Source organism: Microcaecilia unicolor, chromosome 2 (assembly GCF_901765095.1).
Source record: "Microcaecilia unicolor chromosome 2, aMicUni1.1, whole genome shotgun sequence".
NCBI classification, from domain to species: Eukaryota; Metazoa; Chordata; class Amphibia; order Gymnophiona; family Siphonopidae; genus Microcaecilia; species Microcaecilia unicolor.
This window is the reverse complement of record NC_044032.1, coordinates 78,406,624-78,431,191: the sequence shown is the minus strand read 5'-3', so window position 1 is coordinate 78,431,191 and position 24,568 is coordinate 78,406,624. Positions and strand designations below refer to the sequence as shown.

The 24,568-nt window shown below is 46.7% G+C and overlaps 1 protein-coding gene across 5 annotated transcripts in view; it reads left to right on the top strand.

Annotated features, from left to right (window-relative positions):
• DAB2 (DAB adaptor protein 2) overlaps positions 1-24,568 on the top strand; it is a 179,915-nt gene that overhangs the window by 151,517 nt on the left and 3,830 nt on the right. For 4 of the 5 annotated variants that reach the window (XM_030193076.1, XM_030193070.1, XM_030193071.1 and 1 more), the window contains 3 exons: positions 1,559-2,215; positions 12,717-12,829; positions 15,951-16,028. In XM_030193076.1, the coding sequence (XP_030048936.1) occupies positions 1,559-2,215; positions 12,717-12,829; positions 15,951-16,019 (839 nt within the window). In that variant the 3' untranslated portion in view covers positions 16,020-16,028. The remainder of the gene's footprint in view (positions 1-1,558; positions 2,216-12,716; positions 12,830-15,950; positions 16,029-24,568) is intronic. The other variant, XM_030193073.1, reaches the window with a different exon arrangement.

Here is a 24,568-nt window from a genome sequence, read left to right as displayed (position 1 = left end):
TGACTACCGGAGGGAATCGGGGATGACCACCCCTGATTCCCTCAGTGGTCGCTAACCCCCTCCCACCAAAAAAAAAACAACATTAACAACTTTTTTTTCCAGCCTGTATGCCAGCCTCAAATGCAATACCCAGCTCCATCACAGCAGTATGCAGGTCCCTGGAGCAGTTGTTAGTGGGTGCAGTGGACCCAGGCCTATCTCCCCCCCCCCCCCCCCACTACCTGTTACACTTGTGGTGGTTATTGTTGAGCCCTCCAAAACCCCACAAAACCCACTGTATCCACATCTAGTTGCCCCCCTTCAGGGATAAGTGCTATGGTAATGGTGTAGAGTTGTAGGCAGTGGGTTTTGGATTTGGGGGGCTCAGCACCCAAGGGAAGGGAGCTATGGACTTGGGAAGTATTTAACTTTTTTTTTTTACTTTTTACAAGTGCCCCTTAGGGTGCCCGGTTGGTGTCCTGGCATGTGAGGGGGACCAGTGCACTACGAATCTTGGCCCCTCCCATGACCCAATGCCTTTAATTTGTTCGTTTCCATTATCGCTGAAAAACGATACCACCCAGCTCAAATCCACACATATCCGATGCATTTGCCGGGCACAAACCATATTATCGAAAAAAAGATGGCCGGCCATTTTTTCGAAAATATGGTCTGTCCTGCCCCTTCACGTACCCATTCTCAGACATAGACGCCCATGGAGATGGGCGTTCGTGTTCGATTATGCCCCTCAATGTGTTCCATCTGATCATCACTACAGTTCCTACCTTGACATTAGATATGCCTGGGTCATCCCTTTCCATATCCCTTTCTAGATGATTTTATTCTGCCTTCTCATGTCACTGACTTGTACTGCCATAGAAGACAAATAGGTTGAAACTCAAATGTCTACTTTGTCCTGTCCTGGAACTCTTTGACCTCCTCTAATGTCACTATCCGGGGTCTAGTATCTTCCCTCTTTTTTCCCCTTCAGCATGGACAAGCATTATTATGTGCCAGCTTTTCCTTGATCTACTTAAGAAACTAGAGATGAACATGCACGAATTAGCATGTACATCCAGTTTAGCTTTCCCAAGAATTCATAATGTACTCATGCCATGCCTAGAGGTTAGAGCACTGGTCTTGACATCCAGAGGTGGCTGGTTCAAATCCTACTGCTGCTCCTTGTGATCTTGGGCAAGTCACTTAACCCTCCATTTCCTCAGATACAAACTGAGGGTGTCTTTTACTAAAGTTTAGCTCCAGTTATCTGCAGCAAAGCCCACAGGAATAAAATGGGCCCTACTGCAGATAACTCAAGCTAAGCTTTAGTAAAAGACCCCCTTAGATTTTGAGCCCTCCAGAGACAGGAAAATACCCAGTGTACCTGAATGTAAGTCACTTTGAGCTACTACTGAAAAAGTGTGAGCAAAATTAAAATAAATGAATTAAAACATAGACTAAAATTTATTGCATCACAACATTACATTTTTACCAGTTTATGTGCTTACACCTTCTTACTCTTTACTAGCATTTATTCATACTCCTAATATGCCTTTAATTTTTTGTTCTACTTTTTCAGGTTCATTACAAGTAGTCCCTTCTCAAACTACAATATGGCATCCACAATCTTTAGCTTTCAATCAGCCAACACCAGTGCTTCCTGGACCCATGATGAATACACAACCTGCAGCATTTAATCAGCCAGGTGTTGTTGGAACTACTGCATCAGTCCCAGGCTGGAATCAAGCTACATCTCTTGGTATTCCACCTCCGTCTCAGTCACCTCCTCTTTGGGGTCAACCTGCACCCACCCAACCTAATGCATGGACTCAGCCAAGCAATATAGGAAATCCTTTCCAAGTTAGCATGTTCTCCTCGACCAGAGCAGCTGCCCAGCTTCCTTCTGCTATGCTGTCCTCTAACCCTGCCTCAGTCACTCCTCCACAACCACCCCCTAGGCCTGCACCTACAAAGGAATCACCAAAGGGAAGCGATGCCTTTACTGCCTTAGACCCACTTGGTGAAAAAGAGAAGAAGGATATCAAAGAGATGTTCAAGGATTTCCAGCTGACAAAGCCACCTGCAGTGCCAGCAAGGAGAGGTGAGCAGCAGCAAAACACAGCTAGTGGGATGTCTGGACCCTTTTCCAACTATTTTAGTAACAAAGTGGGAATTCCTCAGGACTCTGCTGATCACGATGACTTTGATATTGGTCAACTGTCTTCTAAAATTAATGGTAAGATTAGTGCGCTTCTTTGTTTGTTTTTACTTTGCATATAATATTTGCACCCTCAAATACAGTAAGAAATAAGGGGGTGGATAATCAAAACAATTTAATTAGCCAGAAACAGCTCTTGGCTGGTTAAATCATAAATACATAAGTATTGCCATACTGGGAAAGACCAAAGGTCCACCAAGCAAAGCATCCTGTTTCCAACAGTGGCCAATCCAGGTCACAAATACCTGGCAAGATCCCAAAAAAGTACAAAACATGTTATACTGTTTATCCCAGAAATAGTGGATTTTCCCCAAGTCCATTTAATAATGGTCTATGGACTTTTCCTTTAGGAAGCCGTCCAAACCTTTTTTAAACTCCGCTAAGCTAGCCACCTTTACCACATTCTCTGGCAATGAATTCCAGAGTTTAATTACACTTTGAGTGAAGAAATATTTTCTCAGATTCGTTTTAAATTTACTACATTGTAGCTTCATTGCATGCCCCCTAGTCCTAATATTTTTGGAAAGCGTAAACAGACGCTTCACATCTACCCATTCAACTCCACTCATTATTTTATAGACCTCTATCATATCTCCCCTCAGCTGCCTTTTCTCCAAGCTGAAGAGCCCTAGCCGCTTTAGCCTTTCCTCATAGGGAAGTCGTCCCATCTCCTTTATCATTTTCATCGCCCTTCTCTGTACCTTTTCTAATTCCACTATATCTTTTTTAAGGTGTGGCAACCAGAATTGAACACAATATTCAAGGTGCGGTCGCACCATGGAGCGATACAAAGGCATTATAACATCCTCATTTTTGTTTTCCATTCCTTTCCTAATAATACCTAACATTCTATTTGCTTTCTTAGTCGCAGCAGCACACTGAGCAGAAGGTTTCCACGAACCATCAACGATGACACCTAGATCCCTTTCTTGGTCCGTGACTCCTAACGTGGAACCTTGCATGACATAGCTATACTTCGGGTTCCTCTTTCCCACATGCATCACTTTGCACTTGCTCACATTAAACATCATCTGCCATTTAGATGCCAGTCTCGTAAGGTCCTCTTGTAATTTTTCACAATCCTCCCGCAATTTAACGACTTTGAATAACTTTCAGTCATCAGCAAATTTAATAACCTCACTAGCTACTCCCATCTCTAGGTCATTTATAAATATGTTAAAAAGCAGCTGTCCCAGCACAGACCCCTGGGGAACCCCACTAACTACCCTTCTCCATTGAGAATACTGACCATTTAACCCTACTCTCTGTTTTCTATCTTTTAACCAGTTTTTAATCCACAATAGAACACTACCTCCTATCCCATGACTCTCCAATTTCCTCTGGAGTCTTTCATGAGGTACTTTGTCAAACGCCTTCTGAAAATCCAGATACACAATATCAACCGTCTCACCTTTATCCACATGTTTGTTCACCCTTTCAAAGAAATGTAGATTGTTGAGGCAAGATTTCCCTTCACTAAATCCATGTTGACTTTTGTCTCATTAATCCATGCTTTTGAATATGCTGTGTAATTTTGTTCTTAATAATAGTCTGTACCATTTTGCCCGGCACCGACGTCAGACTCACTGGTCTATAATTTCCCGGATCTTCTCTGGAACCTTCTTTAAAAATCGGAGTTACATTGGCCACCCTCCAATCTTCCGGTACCATGCTCGATTTTAAAGATAAATTACATATTACTAACAATAGCTCCGCAAGTTCATTTTTCAGTTCTATCAGTACTCTGGGATGAATACTATCTGGTCCAGGAGATTTGCTACTCTTTAGTTTGTAGAACTGCCCCATTACATCCTCCAAGGTTACAGAGAATTCATTAAGTTTCTCCGACTCATCAGCTTCGAATACCATTTCTGGCACCGGTATCTCTCCCAAATCTTCCTTGGTGAAGACAGAAGGAAAGAATTCATTTAATCTCTCCGCTACGGTTTTGTCTTCCCTGATCGCCCTTTTTACTCCTCGGTCATCTAGCGGTCCAAACGATTCTTTTGCCAGCTTCCTGCTTTTAATATACCTAAAAAAAATTTTACTATGTGTTTTTGCCTCAACGCCATATTTTTTTCGAAGTCCCTCTTAGCCTTCCTTATCAGCGCTTTGCATTTGACTTGACATTCCTTATGCTGTTTCTTATTCTTTTCAGTCGGTTCCTTCTTCCATTTTCTGGAGGATTTTCTTTTAGCTCTAATAGCTTCCTTCACCTCACTTTTTAACCATGCTAGCTGTCGTTTTGTCTTCCGTCCTCCTTTTTTAATACGCGGAATATATTTGGCCTGGGCTTCCAGGATGGTGTTTTTGAACAGCGTCCATGCTTGATGTAAATTTTTGACCCTCGCAGCCATTCCTCTAAGTTTTTTTTCACCGTTCTCATTTTATCATAGCCTCATGTTTTAAAGTTAAACACTAACATATTTGATTTCCTATGTATACTTACTTCAAAGCTAATATCAAATCCGATCATATTATGATCACTGTTATCAAGCGGCCCCAGCACAATTACCTCTCACACTAGACCATGTGCTCCACTAAGGACTAGATCTAGAATTTTTCCTTCTCTCGTTGGCTCCTGTACCAGCTGCTCCATAAAGCTGTCCTTGATTATATCAAGGAATTTTACCTCCCTAGCGTGCTCCAATGTTACATTTTGTGACGATGAGGCTATTGTGAAGATGAAGCTCCCACCTCAGGATCCCAGGTCCCTCTTTCACTCAGGGTGAGCTGGTTCTCAGTATGCAGATTTTATGCAAATTAGTCTACTACCCCTTTCTGCTCAGGGTGACCTGCTTCTCAAAAGGCAAACACAGTCCGGTCTCAACAATAGGATATTTCTCATAGAAATCTTTTATTCCCCCTTCCTGGGGCACACTTCTTCCAGCTTAAAACACTTTTACAAGCTTAAACAGTCCTTCCAGCTTAAACATTTCCTCCTACTCAGTTCAATCTTCCAGCTTAAGCACCTGGACACTCAGTCCTTCCTTGTAACATGGACACCCAGTCCTTCCTTGTAACACACAGTTCTTATACCTGACACTCTAGGGCCTTCTTACCCCAGCCAGCTTCCTTGCTTTGCACACAGTTCACCACCAGTCCAAAGGGCTCAGCCAGTACTTCTCATGGGGATCCTACTGCTTCAGTTACCAGCTCTCTTCTTCAGCTGCTAGCTCTCCTATCCTCCCTCACACTCTGGTGGGGTCTTAAGTGGTTAATGACCAAACAGGACCCAGCCCATAACCTGCTGCACCTGTTTCTATCCCCAGGACTCTCCTCGGTCCTAGTGACCTCCTGCTATACATCCCCTTACTGAATCCCTTTAGTGACTCACCCAGCCCTTCTCCCTGGACATTAGGGGAACAGCACCCTCTAGGGGCCTAACCAGGGTAGGACAGCCTCTTCCTTCTCACATACCCCCACCCTTAAGATAATTTCTGCTCAACCTCAGCAACTCTGTAAGCCTTTTCCACTGAAGAGCAGCAATTCTTCCAAGAGGGCATACACTTTTCCAGGCTCATCCCTGTTCTATCCCTGGGCCTCACCAACCCCCATCTAGGCTCCACACCCCCCTCTTAGCACATCCCATGGCCCCGGGCCCTTCCCATTAACTAGGCCTTGAGGGGCTCCCACTGCAGCGGGCCCTACCTGACCCTCTTCTCCTGCAGCCCCCTCCTACCTCTTGGGCACCCGACGATACCATGAGCCCTCCGAGGGAGGGGTCACCTAGCTCGCCCCAGGTTCCTTATCTTTCTCTTAGTACCTCACATGGCCTGGGCCCTACCCTTTCCCTGGGCGCCCACGTATACCATGATCCCTCCGAGAAAGGGACTCACCTGGCGACTGTTTTGGGCTTTTCTTTTTTTTTACAGCTGGTTCTATCTGACCCTTATCCCTTGCAAGTCCCCAAAACCTGGTTCTTAATGTCCAGCTTTAATAGATCCTCTCCAGCGGTAATTGACTCAGGTGAGTGCTCTTGCCTTCTCCTCTCTGGCTTGAACTTTTCTCCGGCTTCTCAGGCCTCCATCCGTCCTGGCCGTCCGATGGGGTGCAACCTGCAATCACACAAAACAAGATCCAAGTGTGGCCTGTTTACTCTCCTGGCCCCCTCACTTGTGCTGCACCTCCCTGTGTGTCTGCCTCCCCCCCAAGGGAGGATTTTATGGTCCCGTCCCCCCTCCTGGGAAGGGACTTGTGGCCTCCTCCATCCCCTACAGCCACTCCCAAGCCTCCAGATCTCACTTACATATCTACTCTCACCTCCCCCCCTAGGTACCCTTTACCTGGGGTAGGTGAACAAAGCACTTTTGCTCGTGTTGGCCCCCTCGACAGGCTTCTGGAACCACAGCCTCTGGAACCTTCAAGGACACCTCCATCTCACGCCGACCCCTCATCTGGTCTGATCTAGAATCTCACTGTTCCCAAGTGGATGTTCAGTGCAGATCCCACCACTGCCACCACTTGTGAAAATGATGAGGCTATTGTGAAGATGAAGCTCCCACCTCAGGATCCCAGGTCCCTCTTTCACTCAGGGTGAGCTGGTTCTCAGTATGCAGATTTTATGCAAATTAGTCTACTACCCCTTTCTGCTCAGGGTGACCTGCTTCTCAAAAGGCAAACACAGTCCGGTCTCACCAATAGGATATTTCTCATACAAATCTTTTATTCCCCCTTCCTGGGGCACACTTCTTCCAGCTTAAAACACTTTTACAAGCTTAAACAGTCCTTCCAGCTTAAACATTTCCTCCTACTCAGTTCAATCTTCCAGCTTAAGCACCTGGACACTCAGTCCTTCCTTGTAACATGGACACCCAGTCCTTCCTTGTAACACACAGTTCTTATACCTGACACTCTAGGGCCTTCTTACCCCAGCCAGCTTCCTTGCTTTGCACACAGTTCATCACCAGTCCAAAGGGCTCAGCCAGTACTTCTCATGGGGATCCTCCTGCTTCAGTTACCAGCTATCTTCTTCAGCTGCTAGCTCTCCTCTCCTCCCTCACACTCTGGTGGGGTCTTAAGTGGTTAATGACCAAACAGGACCCAGCCCATAACTTGCTGCACCTGTTTCTATCCCCAGGACTCTCCTCGGTCCTAGTGACCTCCTGCTATACATCCCCTTACTGAATCCCTTTAGTGACTCACCCAGCCCTTCTCCCTGGACATTAGGGGAACAGCGCCCTCTAGGGGCCTAACCAGGGTAGGAGAGCCTCTTCCTTCTCACAATTTACTCAGTCAATATCGGGGTAATTAAAATCACCCATTATTATCGTTTTGCCCCATTTGTTTGCGTCCCTAATTTCCTTTAACATTTCTGCATCCGTCTGTTCATCCTGGCACATTTGCTTATTTCCGATCTGACGAAGAAGGGCAACCTTCGAAAGCTAATCAAGAAATGTATTAAGTTATGTCCAATAAAAAAGGTATCATCTTATTTTCTTTTCCATGTTTTATTTTGTTTGATTTTTATTGATTCCCTTTACACGTGGAATTTCAGTCCACAGTGATTCCAAGTGTTTCCTGCAGAATTTTCAATCTATTTGATTCAAAGCTCTCGTTAATATACAATGCTACCCCTCCACCAATTCGATCCACCCTACCACTACGATATAATTTGTACCCCGGTATGACAGTGTCCCGCTGGTTACCCTCCTTCCACCAGGTCTCAGAGATGCCTATTATATCTAATTTTTTATTTAGTGCAATATATTCTAACTCTCCCATCTTATTTCTTAGGCTCCTGGCATTCACATATAGACATTTCTAACTATGTTTGTTGTTCCTATTTACATCATGCTCAGTACTTGACAGTATCAATTTGCAATCTTTGTCTGATTTTTATTTTATTTAAGGACACTTGCCAGCTTATTTTCGAAAGAGAAAAACGCCTATAGTGCGACCTAAATCGGGAGATAGACGTTTGTCTCGCAAAGGCGCCCAAATCGGTATAATCGAAAGCCGATTTTGGGCGTTTTCAACTGCACTCCGTCGCGGAAACAAATAAAGTTGACGGGGGCATGTCGGAGGCGTGGTGGAGGCGGAACTGGGGCGTGGTTATCAGCCAAGGAGAGATGGGCGTCTTTAGCTGATAATTGAAAAAAAAAAAAGGCGTTTTTACCACGATTTTGGGTCACTTTTTTGGTCCCTTTTTTTTCACGAACAAGTCCCCAAAAAGTGCTCCAACTGCCCAGATGACCACTGGAGGGAATCGGGGATGACCTCCCCGGACTCCCCCAGTGGTCACTAACCCCCTCCCACCAAAAAAGCCCCACTTTAAAAACTTTTTTCCAGCCTGTATGCCAGCCTCAAATGCCGTACCCACCTCCATGACAGCAGAATGTGTTCAATCCTCTCACAGCCGTTCCCTGGGTCAGATGTGGCTCTCGGGTGCAGTACAGGGTCACATCAGCATTGCATTGTGGTGGGTGTAGGATATTGGGCTCCGTGATTTCATTAGCTTGTGTTACAGTCTCACGATGTTGGTAGTTGGTAGGCTCTTCTCCCATGGTGCTTTTCCCTTTGCCTACTGGGTCAGAGTGTGCCCTGTTGTGTTTCCTGTTGTAGTCCATGTGGTAGTGGCCATTTTTGTAAGCCACTTTTAGTTCCCTTTCCTGTGTTAGCCACGTCAGACAACTTAGTTCTTCCCTTGAATGTGGCTGAAAGAGGGCATTGTACAGCATTCTGCCAGCTCTGACCTACTGCTCATCTCAGTAACAGGGAGACTCGTTGCCAGTGGGGCACAACCTCTGATCTGCAGTTTACTGTGAGTAAAGGCGGTTATTCCAATAAAGGACATTTTCGGAGAGATTAGTCTTCAGGTGTCAACTGGTGTGCCAATGTTATATAGCAGCAACCAGTCCTAGAGGCCTGCGTGTATGCAGGTCCCTGGAGCACTTTTAGTGGGTACCGCAGTGCACTTCAGCCAGGTGGCCCCAGGCCCATCCCCCCCACCCACCTGTAACACTTGTGCTGGTAAATGGGAGGCCTTCAAAACCCACTGTGCCCACATGTAGGTGCCCCCTTCACCCCTAAGAGCTATGGTAGTTTTGTACAATTGTGGGTAGTGGGTTTTGGGGGAGGAGGGTTGGGAGCTCAACACCCGTGGTAAGGGAGATATGCATGTGGGAGCTTTTTCTGAAGTCCACTGCACTGACCTAGGGTGCCCAGTTGGTGTCCTGGCATATCAGGGGGTCGAGTGTACTACGAATCGTGGCCCCTCCCATGACCAAATGGCTCGGATTAGGACGTTTTTGAGCTGGGCGTTTTTAGTTTCTATTATCGCTAAAAAAAACAAACACCCAGCTCAAAAACGTCCATTTTTTCGAAAATACGGTTCGGCCCGCCCCTTCACGGACCCGTTCTCGGAGATAAATGCCCATGGAGATAGGCGTTTCTGTTCGATTATGCCCCTCCACATCTACTACGGTCTCTTTCGCAACCTCACTATTAGGATACCCTATTTTCCCTGTTTTGGTGATATCTTTGAAGGATACCTTATCCCGAACCATGCGCTTTTGGGCGACTGTCGGCCCCCCCCCCCCCCCCCCCCCCCCCATTTCTAGTTTAAAAGCTGCTCTATCTCCTTTTTAAATGCCGATACCAGCATCCTGGTCACACCCTGGTTAAGGTGGAGCCCATCCTTTCGGAATAGGCTCCCCTTCCCCAGAATGTTGCCCAGTTCCTAACAAATCTAAAACCCTATTCCCTGCTCCATCATCTTCCACGCATTGAAACTCCGGAGCTCTGCCTGTCTCTTGGGCCCTGCACGTGGAACAGGTAGCATTTCAGAAAATACTACCCTAGAGGATCTGGATTTGAGCTTTCTACCTAAGGCTTCCAATCAGATACCGCATTCAGTTCAAGCTTCTCCTTCTTACCTACAAATGCACTCAGTCTGCTGCCCCTCACTACCTCTCTACCCTCATCTCCCCTTACGTTCCCACCCGAAACCTCTGTTCACAGGACAAATCCCTCCTCTCATTACCCTTCTCCACCACCGCCAACTCCAGGCTCCGCTCATTCTGCCTCGCCTCACCCTATGCTTGGAATAACCTTCCCGAGTCCTTACGCCAAGCCCCCTCCCTGCCCATCTTCAAGTCTTTGCTTAAAGCCCACCTCTTCAATGCTGCGTTCGGCACCTAACTCTTCCTCTCAGGAATTCCAGACTGCCCCGATTTGTCTGCCCCTATCGGTCTGACTGTTCACGTGTCCTTTAGATTGTAAGCTCTTTGAGGAGGGATTGTCCTTCTATGTTAAATTGTACAGCGCTGCGTAACCCTAGTAGCGCTTTAGAAATGTTAAGTAGTAGTAGTAGTAGTAAGAGCCTAAATTTGGCTTCCAGAACCTCTCTCCCACATTTTCTTTTGTCATTGGTACCCATATGTACCAAGACAGTCGGCTCCTCCCCAGCACTATCTAAAGGGATTGTACACCACGGCAACAAGTTAATGATGCTTGCTTTTCTCTCTCTCTCTCTCTCTCTCTCTCTCTCTCTCTCTTTTTATTCCCCCTTTAATACTAAACTAGGTCCTGCTTGCTTTTCCCTCTCTCTCTCTCTTTTTATTCCCCCTTAATACTAAACTAGGTCCTGCAGTGCCTGCTAGATTCTATCTGTTAATGCTGTGGTACAAAGTTTTTTAAACTAAGTGGAAAAGACTGTGGAGATTAGTTGATAAAATTTGCATTTTTTATTTTTATTTTGCCTAACACTAACTTACAATTCCTCCTTTAAACCCCAATCTTTTCCCAAAGCACAAAGCAAAATAGCGTTCACTTACCAGTGAAATGTCCTCTTCTCTCGGAACTTCTCAGAAAGAAAGTTCATTGGGACCTTTCCTCTTTATATAGTTTTGAATCCAAGGGGCCTTTTTAAAACAGGCTCTTTGAAGCTGACTCAGCAACCTATGCAAGTATTCTACTTCCCCACAGCACTTAACCACTAGCAGTTAAATTGGACTGCATAAAAGTCAGTCCTGTCTTTATGCAGTGTTGCTTAGGCAGCTAAGTGCTGAATATTGCACTTCACCACATAAGAGGTTGCCTGCCCAGCATTGAATATCCAGGAATAACGCCAGCAGCGGTTAAAAAATCGCTCACCACCACTGGCTGAATGTCTTCTCCAGGATTTCTATAACATATGAAGGGACCTATTAACTGTGTTAGATGCTCAAACAGGGCAAGAGGCACCATGGCATTCTCCTTTCATCCCACACCAAATACTCCATATATCAACACAACAACTTATCTGTGAAAAGAGTGGAATTTATTATGGCTGCAACATTCTACTACTTACATATGCAAAGATAATTAAAGTGTCATGCAATTACAATAATGTATGCAGCTTAGAATATCAAGCAATTAAATACATGAATCGAGCTTCTGTCTAGAGCATTTTGGGCAAGGTGTCTAGCCTTTTGAGTCACACAGCTCCAGCTACTTCTGCCTTACTCATAAAGTATGTTCCTGCTCCGCCTGTGGCATATTCCATAGAAATGCCAAGGTGCTAGCATCAGATCCTTGATGAGGGGTTGTCATAAAAGCACATTCTCCTTCTTAACCATTGACTCTGTCTTGATGCCTTCAGCTTCCCCATTCCGTCCCCCTATCTCCCTGAATTTAGGGCAGGTGGAGTGGGTAAGCCATTGGAGCAGCCAACAATATGGTGATTACACCATTGCAAATGTCCCTCTTACTGTCTCCAGTGGCCACCCCTTCTCCTGCTTCTAGGATCTCCCCTCTATTACCTACATCTACCCCTCCCCCTCTGACCTTTACTACCTCCCTTTGCTATTCTTAATCTAACCCACCTACATCTTCCTAGGAGCTTTTCTAAATCCCATAATTCCCCCCCCCCCCCCCCCCAAGACCCCATATTTAGCAATCCTGGGCTGCCACCCATTTATTCGCCTGAGGCACCTATGTGTCTAGGTCAGCTTCCTTAATGTGGATTTTAACATGGGTTAGGAGTGGAGCACCACTTTAACTGTTAGCATGCACTTTCTTGCCCAATCAAACACCTAACATGGAAATTGGTAGGCGGGTCAATTAATAGGTGGGGAGTAGACCTTGCAGTTAACATGTGGGTTCTAACTGCAGCCGATAACATGGTGCACTTTCTGTACCTCTGGAGGTGTAACTAACTGCATTCTGTATTTGGAGCTATGTTGTTAACACCCAGTAAAGTCCTTTGTCCTATATTCACGGCTGGGCTACCTTTCCCTAGAGTCTAGGAATGCTCACACCAGTTACCTTAACAGGACTCGGAATACAGACCCCTATATGTTAAGTAATATTTGTTTACAAATGTACATATTACTCAGAAAACCAAAGGGAGACCTGTCTTTGACTTCATATATTTATGTTGAAAAGTGTTTTTTTTTTAAATAATATGCTGTTTCCTTCTTGAAATACTGAAAATCTCATCATCAGACAGGGTACACTGTAATCCCTCCTTTTTTCCTCTAAGATCTCAAAATCAGTTATTTACCGAGTAATATTATTAATAATGCATTGTTTTCAGAACCACCAAAGCCTGCTCCTAGAGAAAACATTCCACCTGCTCCGAGCCCAGCCAATGACCTGTTTCAGAGCCAATTTGGAAAAGATGCTTTCAGCGCTCCACCGCAAGCCTCTGTAAGTGCTCTGAGAACAATTTTCAATTCCTCCAATGTAATAAAGTGTAAGAGGCTTTGTGCACAACTCAGCATAGCTTCTGTGCATAAAATCAAATCAAATCAATTCTTGTATATCGCTAATATCCCCTTTCCAGGGTTCAGTGCAGTTTACATTGCAGGTGAGACAAAAGTAAGAGTGTTAGTGTGAGGCATGAGAACAATTAGAGACCTTTGGTGTAATGTATGAGACCAAAAACATTATAGGAAAGGATAATGGATGATACTAAGAGGTAGAAATCAATTGATTGTTATTGTTCACAACCCTGGGCATCTATGTTAAAAGGAATGTTTCTGTTATGTATGTACTGTATGTATTTCATTCTAATTTGTTCTATTTTTATTTTAAATTTTTTAGCTGTTAGTATATTGGTTGTTTTCATCAAAGATCAAAATAGAAAGTTTATTAATAAACTAAATTAAATTTGAACTGACCTCAGCGTACAGCTCATTTCAGTCCAGTGCTAATGAGGCATTAGCTATTAAACACAAATATTCCCTGAAAAGGGCACGCAGTGAATATTTAGCCCTGACCTTACCAGAGCTAACAAGAAGTGACACGGGAACTAAAGTGGGCAGCAAGCAGGTTTGCTCAGCAGTCACGTGTGAGCTACCCTTACCGTCTGCAGTTTCAGATTCAATTATGCAGCTCAACAGTAGAGTAAATATCAGCAAACAAGGCAAAAATGGCATAGGGTTATGCAAATCTAACAAACCAGCAAATTACATGTGAGCAGAGTAACTGATCCATTTTCAGTCAGACTGGATGTCTGTTTTAGCATTAAGAAGCCCTTCAGAGGAGGAGTGGAGAGGTAGCCTAGTGGTTAGTGCAGCAGACCTTGATCCTCAGGGGTTGGGTTCAACTCCCACTGCAGCTCCTTGTGACTCTGGGCAAGTCACTCAACCCTCCATTGTCCCAGGTACAAATAAGTACCTGTATATAATATGTAAGCCACCCTGAATGTAGTTGGAAAAACCACAGAAAGGCAGTATATTAAGTCCCTTCCCCCTTTGCAGATTTTTCAGGAGCTTATGAGGAAAGCTAGCAGGGAAGAAAACAGTCTCTTCAGTCTGGAAAATGTGATTGACAGACAATTTAGATCCTGGTTATTATAGGTCAAAATGTTTAGCTTTCACTTTTTCACTGTCTAGTACTCCTTCATTTATCAGCAAAGATAAGTTGCCTGTGACTGGAACTTACTGAACTATGGAGGTAATTTTATAAGAAGACACTTTAGGTTAGGTGCCATATATATGGCGAATAAGCATGGAGTTGGTTTCCAGCATTATTTCAGGAGACATACCTTGAAACAGCAACTTTTTGCGAAACATGAGTTCATGTCGGACTGAATGTCTCCATAATAAAAATAAGGAAGAGAGATTGATACAAGAAATTGATACATTTTTAAGCTAAGTAAAATTTAAAATAAAATAACGTTTGCATTGACAACAATAAAGTTGGGATCAAATGAAGAATATCTGCCCACCATAAAAGTGCCTGGCTCACATTAGCCTGAATGGTGGTGACAGAGGTGTCTGATGGATCCTATATAATAATACCTATATGAATAGTACAAAGAAGAGTCTGTCATATAGTATGTGAGCTGGATATTACATGTTGTATTATATATATATATATATATATATAAATGGCAGTATTTTAGAGAAATAGGGTGGTGGATAGATCTTCCAACTTGAGACAAACATACACCAGATGATACGCTAATCAGTCTTCATTAATCAAAATTCTGGGACCTGACACTGGACTGTTTCACCACAAGGCCTGAATCAGGGGTCTGTAGCAATGTGAAGACTGAATGTATTTCTTCATGATACAACAACTAATACTAGTCCGTTGAGAATACTGTGCCAAAGAAATGCTCGTTGCTCTTTCGCCTGGGTCCCAGAATTTTGATTAATAAAGACTGATTAGTGTATCATCTGGTGTACATTTCTGAAGTTGGACAACCTATCTGCTACTTAATTTCTCTTACTCCTTGTGGAATCTTTGCAGTGGATATTTGTTCCTCCACTTTGGTGGTTTTTCTTGTAATGTCAGTATTTTCACCCATATGTGAACATATGCATTTAAATGACATTTATCCAGCTGCCCACTATTCTGTAAGTACGCACATATCTTGGATAGTGCATCCTTTGCAAGTGAGGATTCACTTGGGCGGAGACTGGCTGAAATGTGGGCAGGGTTCACATAGCTACATATACATCACCTGAATCTAGGCACAAGCATTTGCACCAGCTCTATGGCTGGTGTAAGTGCTCACACCTAAATACATATATGTATATAACTGATTATGCTAGTACTCTATAAAATAAAGTAGGCGCCTACTTTCCTTTTTAGAATTGGATTAAAACAGGGACCCTCTAAGAGACTTATTCTATATTTACACTCCTAAATTTATGCTCCTAAATATATGCTAAATCTATGAGCATAATAGGCTTAAATTAGGAGCATAAATTTAGGAACATAGATTACGCTCGTAATGTAGGAGTGTAAATTTAGGAGAATAACTTTAAGAGAGTAAATTTAGGAGCATAACCTTTATAGAATAAGGCCCTACCCTTAGGGCCTTATTCTATAAAGATTATGCTCCTAAAATTTATGAGCATAATTTACATTCCTAAATTTAGGCTCCTAAATTACAAACATAATCTATTTTGGAGCATAAAGTATGCTCGTAATTTAGGAGCATAACCTTTATAGAATAAGGCCCTTAGTGCCTAAACATAGACACTCCTGTATAGAATTGACCTCTGTATGGAGAATGAAATATACATTTCTATAGTCTGAGAAGTTTTTCAATTAAAGACCAGTCCTCCTTTGTTTTCCCCAAATATATTCACTTTTTGTTTCTACTATATTCAATTATGTTAATTTGAACTCATTTCCAAAAAATATAAATGAATACTGTACAGTAGCCTTCTAACTATAATAATTTCTGAAAAATATCCTTGATTGTCATGCAGCTCAACAACAGAACAAATTAGGCCTATTTTTTTTTTTATTGAGCCACATGAAGATTTGCTCCAATACAATAACAACATCTTATCATTATATCTCACAGACAGTTGTAGCCCCACAGCCTCCATCTTCTGATCCATTTGGTGATCCTTTTGGAAATCCATTTGCATGACATCTGATCGTAAGTAGTCCTAGATAATCTATGTATGTGCCTAATGAAGGGAGCTACAGTGAAAGTGTAATAAAATAAAATGAGTTTTCGAGTTATTCTCTGCTCCATCTCTCCACCCATACACTACGTGAAAGCAAATTCTGTGGCTTGTTCTTTATTTTACAGCAAGCCAAAGAAATGCAATAATTTAATCATGATAAACATTTACAGGTCTGATATTCAGCCCTCAACAGTAAGCAGCTTGTAAGCCATGGGCTGAACCCCTGATATTGAATATCCAGGTATGTGCACTGACTGATATTCAGACTAGTCAGTGTTTTGCTGTCCTAACTTAATGTGCCTAGTACTTAGCATCAAACATGGCTCTATACAAACTCTGCTCCCAGTTAGCCAAGATATTCAGCGGCACTACCCGATTAAGTGCTGCTGAATATTCTTCTGATATTATAAAGTCACTCTCTCAAGTTGCACAGCCCTTTAGTGAAGGAGAAAGAATGACATACCCAGTGGTGTGCTGGAGCAGGCTCTCACAGGCTCGCAAGAGCCGTTTGTTAAGTTTTTAAGAATTTTGGGAGCCGGTTGTTAAAGTAGGGCCCTCCATGGCTATTTTAACAACTAGCTCCCAAAATGTGGGCTTCCATATCATCATGCTGATCAATCCATAGACTGGTGGGTTGTGTCCATCTACCAGCAGGTGGAGATAGAGAGCAAAGCTTTTGCCTCCCTATATGTGGTCATGTGCTGCCGGAAACTCCTCAGTATGTTCTCTATCTCAGCAGGTTGTGGTCACACACAGCAGCAGCTCTGGCTAGGTCTCCAAGCCTAATTTTTAGGTTTTGTTGAGTACCTAGGGTTGAGGGCTCTTCTTGAGCAAGTGCAAACCTGGTGGCGCCAGGTCCCTCCTTTTCTCCCCCTCCCGCTGGCTCCGTTGGAAAAAAAAAAAATTTTTGAACGTCCTTAAGGGCGTTTATTTCGACTTTTATTTAAACGTTTATTGCAGCTACTCACTGGGACACCAGGTCGTTACAGCTCGGAGCGAGAAGCAGGTAATTTCTACCTTTTTATAGCGGGCAGGGGGTTCCCCGATCGATCTCCACGTGGCCTATGGTGTCGGAGGGCGAGGGTGCGAAGAATCGCTCCCCGGACCGCGTGTGCACTTCTAGGGGGGATGCGGGGGTCTTAAAGTCTGATTCGCCCTTGTTGGGTGTCAGTTCAGAGGCCGGTCAGTGTCCCAGGTCTTCCTCTGGTGCGGCAGTTTTTCCCGCCATAAACGCCCATCCCCCGCTGCTCACCTCCGCCATCTTGGCCGGCCACTCTGCTCGGACGGCTTCTTCTTGGGCCGCCCTTGAGCTGGGAAAAGTTAATGCCATGGCCGCCCTTGATTTGGGCGACGGCAAAAAAGCGGCTAAAGTTAAGCGCCGTTCTTCCCGCGCGGCTCCTTCGCGGAGTGTCGCGCCGGACGCCATCTTGGATGCACAGCATGTTTCTCCCCCGCTCTTGCGAGCGCCGGTTGAGGGTGCGTCTAGGGCTGTGGCCCAAGCTGCTGAAGTGCACAGTCTGGGGGGTTTCTCCCCCGAGTTTATTTTGCTGCTGCATCAGGCCTTCCTTATGCAAAATGCTGCCCCTTCTCCCTTGTCCGATAAAGGGTTGAGGCCCCCGGAAGTAAACGCCCTCGGGTGGATTCCCAGGTCTTAGAGGACTCTGTTTCCTCTGATGTAGATGAGGGCAGCGTATCTGAGTTCTCCCAACGGTCCTTTGGGGATTCCTTGGAGGAGACGGATTCCCGCTCGGATGGAGCGGATGACCCCTCTGCAGCGCGGATCTTTCGCTCAGAGGATTTGCCCAACCTGTTAGTGCAGGCCATGAGCATTTTGAAGATTTCCTCTCCGGAGGACGTCTCTCCCTCAGCCCCTGTTGGCTCCGCCATTATGCTGGGGACAAAGCGCCCGCCTAGAACCTTCCACGTGCATGATGCCATGCACACCTTAATTGCGGCTCAATGGGATGTCCCGGAAGCGAGCCTCAAAGTGGCTAGGGCTATGTCCCGCCTCTATCCTTTGCCTGAAAGTGAACAGGAGGCCTTTCTTTGGCCTACCATGGATTCTTTAATCACTGCGGTGACTAAGAAAATGGCGTTGCCGGTGGAAGGTGGCACGGCCCTAAAGGACGCCCAAGACAGAAGATTGGAGGCGGCCTTAAGGTCGTCCTTCGAGGCGGCTGCCTTAAGTTTGCAGGCCTCAGTTTGCAGCTCCTATGTGGCCAGGGCGTGCCTGACGATTGTGCAGCGGGCTTCCCCCTCGGATCCTTCCTTGAGGGCTGATTGGCCGGCCCTGGAATCGGGCTTGGCTTATTTGGCAGACTTACTGTATGATGTCTTGAGAGCCTCGGCTAAAGGTATGGCTCAGACAGTCTCTGCGCGGCGGTGGCTTTGGCTGAAACATTGGTCTGCGGACCACGCCTCTAAGTCGCGCCTATCTAAGTTGCCTTTTAAAAGCAAGCTGCTCTTTGGGGTCGAGCTGGACAAAATTGTGACCGATCTCGGCACGTCTAAGGGCAAGAGGTTACCAGAGGTCAGGGCTCGGGCCAGTGGTGCTCGCCCTGGTAACTCCAGAGGACGGTTTCAGGAAGCCCGTCGGTACCGCCCGGGCAAGTCGGGCTCCTCTGCCCCCTCTTCCTTCAAGAGGAACTTCTCCCCCAAGCAGCATTCCTTTCGCAGAGACCGCCGTCCCGGAGGTGCGCCCTCCGGTCCTCCCCCAGGGTCTCGTACCCAATGACGGGGTCCTGGTCCATGGCCCAGTGCAGATTGGAGGACGCCTGTCCTCGTTTCTGGGCGAGTGGACCAGGGTAACTTCAGACGCTTGGGTGCTGGAAGTCATCAGAGACGGCTACAAGCTAGAGTTCTGCCGACCCTTAAGAGACGGGTTTGTACTCTCTCCCTGCAAGTCTCCGGTCAAAGCTGTGGCAGTGCAGCAGACCTTGGACAATCTGATCCGCCTGGGTGCGGTCGTTCCGGTGCCAGAAAATCAGCTTGGCAAGGGACGTTACTCCATTTACTTTGTGGTACCAAAGAAAGGAGGTTCTGTACGGCCTATCCTCGACCTCAAAGGGGTCAATCGGGCCTGGAAAGTGAGGCACTTTCGCATGGAGACTCTCCGCTCTGTTATAGCGGCAGTGAAGGCAGGGGAGTTCCTGGCATCCTTGGACATCAAGGAAGCATACTTGCATATTCCCATCTGGCCTCCTCATCAACGCTTTCTGCGTTTTGCAGTCCTGGGCCGACACTTCCAGTTCAGAGCCCTCCCCCGTTCGGGTTGGCTACTGCTCCGCGGACCTTCTCCAAAGTAATGGTGGTCATCGCGGCCTTCCTGCGAAAGGAAGGAGTACAAGTCCATCCTTATCTGGACGACTGGTTGATCCGAGCCCCCTCTTATGCAGAGTGCGGCAAAGCTGTGGACCGGGTGATTGCTCTTTTGAGCTCCCTAGGGTGGATCATCAACTGGGAGAAAAGCCAGCTGCGTCCGACTCAGTCCCTGGAGTATCTGGGAGTTCGATTCGACACCCAAGTGGGCAGAGTGTTCCTGCCAGACAATCAGATTGTCAAACTTCAGGCTCAGGTGGACCAGTTCCTAGTAGCCTCTCCTCTTCGGGCTTGGGACTATGTGCAGCTGTTGGGCTCTATGACGGCCACGATGGAAGTAGTGCCCTGGGCCAGGGCTCATATGAGACCACTACAACTCTCTCTGCTGCAGCGCTGGACTCCGGTGTCGGAGGATTATGCTGTGCGCCTTCCCTTGGACCCAGCAGTGCGCAAGGCGCTGAGCTAGTGGCTGAAGACAGACAAGTTGTCTGCAGGGATGCCTCTTGTGACCCCGGAGTGGATTGTCGTCACGACGGACGCCTCTTTCACGGGCTGGGGAGCCCACTGCTTGGGAAGGACAGCGCAGGGGCTCTGGTCTCCGGCAGAGGCAAAGTGGTCTATCAACCTCCTGGAACTCAGAGCCATTCGGTTGGCGCTTTTGGAGTTCCTCCCGGTACTGGCGTTGAAGCCAGAACGGGTCCTGTCGGACAATGCCACGGCTGTGGCCTATGTCAACCGCCAGGGAGGTACCAAGAGCGCCCCTCTAGCCAAGGAAGCCATGAATCTATGCCTGTGGGCGGAAGCGAACCTGGAACAGCTGTCAGCGGCCCACATTGCCAGAGTCATGAATGTCAAGGCGGACTTTCTCAGTCGCCATACCTTGGATCCCGGAGAGTGGCAGTTATCGGCTCAGGCGTTCTTGGACATCACGAAGCGCTGGGGCCAGCCGAGCCTAGATCTGATGGCGTCATCGGCCAATTGCCAAGTGCCGCGCTTTTTCAGCAGAGGACGGGACCCTCGATCTCTGGGAGTAGATGCTCTTCTCCAACAGTGGCCGACACAGGAGCTTCTCTATGTGTTCCCGCCCTGGCCCATGTTGGGCAGGGTACTAGACCGGGTGGCAAAGCATCCGGGCCGAATAATCCTGGTGGGTCCGGACTGGCCTAGATGTCCCTGGTATGCGGACCTGATAAGGCTATCAGTGGACGACCCTCTGCGGCTGCCAGTGGAGCAGGGCCTGTTGCATCAGGGTCCCGTGGTGATGGAGGATCCCTCCCCCTTTGGTCTTACGGCCTGGCTATTGAGCGGCAGCGTCTGAGGAAGAAGGGCTTCTCAGACAAGGTCATCGCCACTATGCTGAGAGCGAGGAAGCGCTCTACTTCTACTGCTTACGCCAGGGTTTGGCGTACCTTTGCAGCGTGGTGTGAAGCAGGCTCACTTTCTCCCTTCACTGCTCCAATTTCTTCAGTACTGGCGTTCCTTTAAGAGGGTCTGGAGAAGGGCCTGTCGCTCAGTTCCCTTAAAGTCCAGGTGGCGGCTTTGGCTTGCTTCAGGGGCCACCTGAAGGGTGCTTCCCTGGCTTCGCAGCCAGATGTGGTACGTTTTCTCAAGGGAGTTAATCACCTGCGCTCTCCTCTGCACTCAGTGGTGCCTGCGTGGAATCTCAACCTGGTGCTAAGAGCCTTGCAGAAGCTGCCTTTTGAACCCTTGTCGAGGGCATCTCTGAAAGACCTGATGTTGAAAGCAGTCTTTTTGGTGGCTATCACTTCAGCCAGAAGAGTTTCCGAGCTCCAGGCACTCTCATGTCGAGAGCCCTTTCTGCAGTTCAGTGAGGCAGGAGTGTCTATTCGCACAGTGCCTTCCTTCCTGCCCAAGATTGTTTCTCGCTTCCATGTGAATCAGCAGCTCTGTCTCCCTTCCTTTCGTAGGGAGGACTACCCAGAGGAATACTCTGCTCTCAAATTTCTGGATGTGAGACGAGTCATCATCAGATACTTGGAAGTGACTAATGATTTCCGGAAATCGGATCATCTGTTTGTCCTGTTTGCAGGTCCTCGTAAGGGTCTGCAGGCTGCTAAGCCTACAGTGGCAAGATGGGTCAAGGAAGCCATTGCAGCGGCTTATGTGACCGCGGGGAAGGTGCCGCCTATTCAGCTGAAGGCTCACTCCACTAGAGCTCAGGCGGCCTCGATGGCAGAGGCCGGGTCCGTCTCCTTGGAAGAGATATGCAAGGCGGCAACTTGGGCATCGGCCTATACCTTCTCCAAGCATTACCGCTTGACTGTGGCTGCTCGGGCGGAGGCCCGGTTTGGAGCTTCAGTGTTGCGGTCAGGGATTTCAATGTCCCGCCCTGGGTGAGTACTGCTTTGGTACATCCCACCAGTCTATGGATTGATCATCATGATGATATGGAAGGTAAAATTATGTATCATACCTGATAATTTTCTTTCCATTAATCATAGCTGATCAATCCATAGCCCCTCCCAGATATCTGTACTGTTTATATTCTGGTTGCATTTCAGGTTCAAGTTTAGTCTTCAGTTCCTGTTCAGGAGGACTTCGTGTTCAAGTTTTTTCAATTGGATTCTTCAAGAGTTGAGACGAGTTTGTGTTACAGTGAGCTGCTGCATTCCTCTCCCCTCCGTTTTACGGGGCTGGATTGAGACATAAATTCTGCCGGCGCTCCCTCCCGCTTCGTGCAGCTGTAGGGCAGCTTTGTACCCCTCCCGCTTCGGCGGTGTTAGGGTCAGTCAGCTCCTCCCGCGGTTGCGGTTGCAGGATAAGCCAGATCCCCCTGCATCCACGGGGTGGTGTCCCTCCCCCGCTCCGCGGGGATGAGCTGGACGGATTCCCCTCCCCCACTTGTGTGGGGATGAGCTGGGTTAATTCCCCTCCCCTGTTTCGGCGGTGGTGAGCTGGGCAGAGTGTCCCTTTGTGGGTGTAATTCTCTAAGTGCTGAGTCCTGCGGATGGAGCTTTGATATCGACATACTGAGGAGTTTCCGGCAGCACATGACCACATATAGGGAGGCAAAAGCTTTGCTCTCTATCTCCACCTGCTGGTAGATGGACACAACCCACCAGTCTATGGATTGATCAGCTATGACTAATGGAAAGAAAATTATCAGGTATGATACATAATTTTACCTTGGGCCACCTGCTGAATTCTCTTTTACTTTGCTGGTGGGGATGCTGAGCCCTGCCATCCAAGTAAATGGACTGATGCTGCTCCCCACTCCTTGTTTCCAGCTCTGAGCAGCAGGCTGGGACTTCTCCAGCATGTGTGAGAAGTTTCAGCATGCTGCTCAGAGCAAGACGTTGGGAGTGGTGGCAGTCCATTTATTGGCTGCCAGCAAAGGTATGCCTAGCGTGCCCCCATGAAGGGAGGGAGGAGAGAGAGGCAAGTGTTGCTCCCCCCCCCCCCCACCCCGGCCACCCCTGGCCCTTCCAACTGCAGAGCTGGCTACGTCCGGAGAAAGAGCCTGTGGTTAAAACTTTACCAGCACACCCCTGGACATACCTCAGCTACAGCTTAAAGTGATTAGACTGTTGTTGCAATGACTGGAATAGATAGGGGAGAGGCTACAAAATAAGAAAGGACTGAAGGATTGCCAGCACCCTCCCCCCCCCCCCAAAAAAAAAAAAACCCTCCTAAGTGATAAGGTAAAGTAACTCTGAAAATCCTTCAGTCCTTTGATTACAATTGTTTACAGGGTTTACTCTTTTTTTCTTTTTACCTCACTATGATCATAATTGGTGTGAGGTTAAAGTAGGTTTTAAAGTAATAATTAACTCTGTCATGTTACTTGCCTTTGCGGACAGAGATATTATTGAAACATCCTACTTAATGATTAACCTTTCATGAGCCTAAAAGTCCTGCATGAAATGTGCATCTTTATGAAGTCTCCTAACCTGTAAGGCTTGCCTGTTGACATAGTTGTAATTAGGTTCTATTAAATTAGGAACAATTGGAGAAGAATATATTTTTAACATATATCTAAATAATGAAATGTATGCGGTACCTGTTTGTAACTTCCCTCGTACTCCAGTTTCGAAAGTCAAGCAATTACATTTACAATCCAAATCCAAGGGAAGCTATTTTTCTCAAACTGACAAATGATACTTACGTATTATGTACTGATGTTTATACTTTTAATATTTAATTACAGTGCTTATTTTAGAAGCCCTATTTCTGACTACCGCATGTAAATACCAACATTTACATGTGTGTATCAAATATACATTGAATCCCCAATTGTAGAAAACCAGGATTTATATGTGTAAATTGGCAATACACATATATAGCAAGGGATGTGGTTTGGATGAGATAGGGTGGGAATGCACCTCTATGATCATCGAGTTCAATGTCCAGATTTACAGTTGCTCCTGGGCACGTATTGGTTTTGTGAAAGTGCTCATTTTAGGCAGTGCTGCACTGGAGGAAATAGGGGAGGTTGCCCCTTTAATCTTCCAGTATTTGTTTTTTGCCCCATAATCAATTGTCTTGAATAACTGTAGGCTCTGTACTTAAGTGAAGCATTTAGACATGTAGGTTTCCAAAATGGCAGACATGCACATCAGTGGCGTTGTGAGGGCAGCTGACCCCGGGGCGGTTCGCCGCTGCGCACCCCCCCCCCCCCCCGGGTGCAGCGCAACCCCCCCCCCCCCCCCCGTCCGTAGTGCAACACCCCCCCCACCCCGCCCACCCGTGAGAACATACCTGGAAGGCGGTGAGGGGTCGGTGGGAGGGCCAATCCGCCGAGTGCACGCCGCTGGGGGGGTGTCGGCGCCTCGCTGGTTCCTTGCTCTCTCTGCCCCGGAACAGGAAGTAACCTGTTCCGGGGCAGAGAGAGCAAGGAACCAGCGAGGCGCCGACACCCCCCAGCGGCGTGCACCTGGGGCGGACCACCCCACCGCCCCCCCTTCCTACGCCACTGATGCACATTCATTTGTCAGTACTTAATGTGTCTATGTTCTAAAACACCAACATTCATAAGTAACTACTAACACTTAGACATGTCTGGGTTTAAAAAAGGTTTGGACAAGTTCCTGGAGGAAACGTCCGTAGTCTGTTATTGAAATGGGCATGAGGGAAGCCACTGATTGCCCCAGGATTGGTAGCATGGAATGTTGCTACTAATTGGGTTTCTGCCAGGTACTTGTGACCTGGATTGGCCACTGTTGGAAGCAGG